The 6115-nt window shown below is 16.6% G+C and overlaps 2 protein-coding genes across 2 annotated transcripts; both read left to right on the top strand.

Moving 5' to 3' along the window:
• Positions 1-188: 188 nt before the first annotated feature.
• Positions 189-1635, top strand: PGSY75_0113400 (putative exported protein; the record flags this gene model as incomplete). The annotated part of the gene is made up of 2 exons (XM_018783676.1): positions 189-371; positions 592-1635. The coding sequence occupies 2 exons, from the start codon at positions 189-191 to the stop codon at positions 1633-1635; spliced, it is 1227 nt and encodes a 408-aa protein (XP_018643960.1).
• Positions 1636-2859: 1224 nt separating this feature from the next.
• PGSY75_0113300 (exported protein (hyp1)) lies at positions 2860-4771 on the top strand (the record flags this gene model as incomplete). Its single annotated transcript, XM_018783675.1, has 2 exons — positions 2860-2952; positions 3077-4771. 2 exons carry the CDS (start codon positions 2860-2862, stop codon positions 4769-4771), a joined length of 1788 nt encoding a protein of 595 aa, XP_018643959.1.
• Between the last annotated feature and the right edge of the window lie 1344 nt (positions 4772-6115).

Here is a 6115-nt window from a genome sequence, read left to right as displayed (position 1 = left end):
TTTAAAAAAAAAAAAAATTTTTTTTAATTTTATTTTTTTTTTTTTTTTATTTAATTTTTTTTTTTTTTTTTTTTTTTTTTTTTTTTTTTTTTTTTTTTTTTTTTTTTTTTTTTCTTCATTTTAAAATACTATTCATACTTTAATAGTATAGTCTTATATACAATTTATGCTTGTGCAGAATTTTTAAAATGGATGTTAAAAATTTAAAGAATATTCTTACATATATCAACAGATATGATAATGAAAAAAATATATTCCAAGCTAAACAAAGAATACAAACAAATAAAATAAAAAATAATCATTTTGTATCTTTTGGACACCCTTTTTTTATATATATACTTTTCATTTATATATTTCAAAGTTTTCAAAAGGTAACACAATATAATACAATATAATACAATATAATACAATATAATACAATATAATACAATATAATACAATATAACACAATATAATACAATATAACACAATATAATACAATATAATATAATATAAATATCAAATGTAGACACAATAATATATTCATATATAAATATTTTTGTACATTTATATTTTATCCTTTTCTTTTTTTTTCTTTTTTTTTTTTTATAGCATCCATTTTATCAATCTTACCCTAATCTTCATATAATAAATACATATCACAAGTTTAATAACCACAGATTATTAACAGAATATCAACACCTTTTTGAAAATAAAAAAGACAGAAAATCTATATTCTATCAAACATATAAAACAAATGATAAATATTTTAATCCATACGATCATGACGATGGTTGTAATTTAAATTTTATACAATATTTAAATTATTTTCATAAAAAATATAGACAAAAAGAAAAATTACAACTACCAATGTTAAGGGAATATGAAAATTATAGCGCACCTCCTTATAATACTGTCGATCAAGGAGCAAATCAATATTCCCACGTATTGCAACTGCAAAATGAAAAAGATAAAAAATATGAACAAATCAGGCAAAATGATAAAAACAGCCAAAATGAAAAAGATAAAAAATATGAAAAAGATATACAATATGAACAAAATAGCCAAAATGAAAAAGACATACAATATGAAAAAGATATACAATATGAACAAAATAGCCAAAATGAAAAAGATATACAATATGAACAAAATGAGAGAAACATTACAAATGGCGAATACACTCCATATTATGAATGTGACATAAATTGCCATTTGTTCAATTATTACTACAATAACCCAAACAGCTATACAACTTATAGTATATCTCTAGATAGAGGATTCATATTACCATTTCCAAGTTCTCAGACAGATTATATGAATTATTTAGACGATAACAGATTTTATACATATGACGATAATGAAGAGGAAGAATATGATGAATATGAAGAATATGAAGAGTATGAAAAATATAATGAACAAGAGCAATATGATGATGATATATATTTATATAATAAACAAAATAACATTCGTGTGTTTCCTAAATATACAAATAAGTTCAACGTGTATCCATATAATATTGAAATGTCTTATTTAGAAGACGGAAGAACTTCTTACAAAAAAGTAAATTATAGTGATAAAAAATATAAAGAAAATTTCTTTTCAGAGCTTATTATTTTGTTTCTCTTTATATGTTATTTTTTACATGGTATAGCATAAATTCAAAAAGTTTTTTATATATAACCTCAAAGGATTTTATTTTTAAAATATATGCATATATATATATATATATATATATATAATATATTTGTTTTTTTTTATTAATAAAATGTGCATGTTCAATGATCTTTTAAAATTATTTTTTTAACTTTTATAAAAATATATAATAATAAATTCATAGACATTCTTTATAATAATAATATCGATTTATTTTATATCCCTCTTATAAAGAAAAAGGAAAAATTAAACTATATAAAATAAAAAGGTGATATTTTTTTTACATATATTAAGAAAACGGTAAATATTATAATTTATATGGTTCTAAATATATATATATATATTTTTATCTTTTTTCTATACATTCATCATAATTTTATTACATAACAAATATGATTCAAATATGATTCAAACATACTTATAAATATATTATAAATATATTATAAAAAATTGAGAAATAAAATAATAACATGCAAACAAATAAAAATATATTTATTCATTTATTTTACCACGATTCTATATAATATTTTCAAAAGTAAATTATTCATTTTTTTTTTAATATAATATTTATAAATATAAAATATATCATATAAATAATTATCCTTATGATAATATTATATAATATATTTATATTATTAAAAAATATATAGATTTTTATTATATTATATTATATATATATTTTTTATTACTTATGCCCATTAAGGCATCGTAATATATACAGAACAATTAAAAAAACGTTATACAATATATATAATATATATATATATATAATATATATTTATATTTTTTTTTTTTTTTTTTTTATATACCTATAAATTTATTTTATATCTAATAAATAAAAGTATATTATATGTGAACCAAAAATTATTTAAAAATATTTTTTTTTTTTACTCCTATAAAGAATATTAATTTAAACTAGAATTTATAATTATATATTTTTTTTATCTTTTACATATTATATATAATAATATATAAAACAAAATTAAGCTTTTTAAAAATATTATATATAAATTTTTTGTATAGTAGAAAAAAAAAAAATATATATATATTTTTTTATATATATATATAATTATATTTTTTTTTTTTTTTTTTTGTTAAATTTCATATTTATATATATATATATAATATACAATTATAATGATATTCAAAAATGGAATTAAAAAATTGAAGCAAGAAAAAATTTAAATAAAAAAATAAAAAAAGAAAACATTGAAAAAACTTTAAAACATGAAAAATATAAAACGTGAACTTTTCCTTTTTTTTGTAGTCCTTTTTTTTCTATATATTATTTGTGGTTGTATATATGAAAAGTTGTATGAGGTAATAATAAAAAATAAAAAATAAAATATATATATATATATATATATATATATATATATATATATATTGCATATTACTTATATATTTTTATTTTTATTTTTATTTATTTCTTTCTCTTTTTTAGTGTCAATATAACAAAATTTATAATAATCCTCATGAATCAGAAAAGTATAGACAATTTAATAAGATCCGATTATTATCAGAAAATAAAAATATATTAGAATTCAATAAAGAAAAAATATCTTTACATGATTATATAAATAATGATAATTATAATACGTTAGATGCGATTGATTATAATTTTTATAATGATAAGGAAGAGCAATGTAATGATACTACTTGTGTTGATAAAAAAAATTATAATAGAACTAATAATAATGAAGAAGAATGTAGTAAAAATTTCTATCAGTATTTAAAATATATGGAACAAAACGTTAATGTAAATACAAATAATATAAATACAGAATTACAAATTATAAGTAATGATCATAATAAACAAAATTATAATTATGATAATAATAGTGATAATAATAATAATAATAGTGATAATAATAATAATAATAATAGTGAATATGGTGAAACTAATTATTTCTTAGAAAGAAATAATAAACTTATAGACAGTCAACAAAACGAAATGAATAATATATTCCAAGAAACAATAAATAAAACACTAACATATGATATGTCAACAGAAAATTCACATACAAATAATAATTCAATTCATTATGAAACTCAAAATGGAAATAGAGAATATATGAACCTATCGAATAATAATTTGACATATATTATTTCTCCTTATGATATATTACCTTATAATGATCAAAATAATTTATCACAATATGAAACTCTAGATAGTAATCACTGTAACGATCTAAACATTTATAATCCATATTATCAACCTATTGATCTTCCATACTATGAACCGGTTAGTTATGCACATGATAGATCTAATAATTATTCTCATCATAGTAATCATAATTATTCTCATCATAGTAATCATAATTATTCTCATCATAGTAATCATAATTATTCTCATCATAGTAATCATAATTATCCTCATCATAGTAATCATAATCATAATCATTCTCATCATAATCATCCTCATCATAATCATTCTCATCATAATCATTCTCATCATAATCATTCTCATCATAATCATCATAGATATGGACCCGGGGGGGACCCATATCATAGACACGATCATATAATGGATCGATCTTATTATAACAATAACCTACAGAATGACAATGACGATATGATGTTAACATATAATCAAATGAATGATAATAAATCCTTGTATGATGAACAAAATTTCGAATTAGAATTAAAAAAAATTATAAAAAAAAACCATTTACAAAATGGTAATATCACAGATAGTTGTGACACTAGAGTTAGTGATTATAATAAAAAATTAGTGGAATATAATAAAAAATTAAATGAATATAATGAAAAATTAAATGAATATACTAGAAGATTAAATGAATATAATAAAAAACATAATGAGAATAAACAAAGTAGACAAAATAATAATGAAAATACATTATCACAAGATATAGTTCTATATGGAGCAGATTTTCAAAATGCTTTTAGATATAGACAAAACACACGCTCCTATTATTCAAATATACATTCAAACAGAGAAGAAGATCTTGATAGAGTAATAGATTTTACTAATAATAATAATGCATCTGAAGATGAATATACATTCGGAAATGAACAAGAAATATATCATCAACATTCAAAACGTTTAGAAAAAAAATTATTTGACTATCAAAATGGTACTAACCCATTAATAAACTTTTTAGAGCGTCATTTTTAAAACATAACAATATATTAATATGTATTGATATATATATATATATATTTGTATATTTATTATGCATATTTATATGCATATTTGTTTGTTTATATACTACTTAAATTTTATAAATGAGGCATTCTAAATATGCACATTCAATAATATATATTTATATAGCACTCATATATTATACATATCATTATATTTTTCTTATAATTTTTTGTTTTTAAAAAGTATTATTTTTTTTTAAACATATATACACATTATATATTTTATTAAATATAAAAATGAGTACAAACATATCACTTTTATGTTCCTATTCTTTTTAATCTTTTTTTATAAAAAATTATATACTATTTTTTAAAAATTAATATAAGAATATAAATCATATAATACTTAATAGGTTAAAATATATACATATATATGTAAAAGAAAAAAAAAAAAAAAAAAAAAACAGGTCTATATAAAATAAATTATTATATTATATTATATTATATTTATATAATTAGAAAATAATAATAAACAAATATATATAAAATATTTAATTTATTATATAATTTGTTTTCATTTTTTATTTTTTATTTTTTATGTTGTTCCTAAAAAATAGCATATTATTTGTTGTAGCCAAAAAAAAAAAAAAAATGGAGAGATTAGTTATGAGGTTTCATTTCCAATTACAAAAAATAAAAAAACATTGTATTTTTTTTTTTTGTCATTATTAATGAACATGGCAAAAACAATAATAATAAAAGTAATAATAATAATAATAATATATGAGGAAAATATTCTTTATTTTTTATCTATAAATTATATTCTTTTATAAAACGAAAGATATAAAAAATTGTTTATTAAATAACACATTGTTATAATATATTAACATGAAAAAGTATGACCCTATGAAAACATAATTATTTTTTTGGTGTTATCATATATACTATTAAATATATATATATATATAAATATATGTATGATTCTGGTTATCATATAATATTCATATATAAATATGTATATATATATATATATATATATATATTTTTATATATAAGTTTGCTCCTAATATTTTCATATACATATATAAACTTTTTAAATATATATGCATTTATATTATATATTATTATAAATAAATACCATTTAATAATATTATTAAAAAATATATATAAGCATATATAGTAAGAGAAAAAAAAAAAAAAAAAAAAAAAAAATGGCATATTTTTATTTATATTTTTTTTATAAAATTTATATAAAAAAAATAAAATTTTTAAATTTTTAATTTTTTTTTTTTTTTTTTTATTTTTATTTTTTAATTTTTTTTTTTTTTTTTTTTTTTTTTTTTTTTTTTTTTTTTTTTTTTTTTTTTTTTTTTTT

The sequence above is a fragment of the Plasmodium gaboni genome, chromosome 1 (genome assembly GCF_001602025.1).
Source record: "Plasmodium gaboni strain SY75 chromosome 1, whole genome shotgun sequence".
NCBI lineage: Eukaryota > Apicomplexa > Aconoidasida > Haemosporida > Plasmodiidae > Plasmodium > Plasmodium gaboni.
The sequence above is the reverse complement of the archived record's forward strand: the minus strand, read 5'-3'. Positions and strand labels throughout refer to the sequence as shown.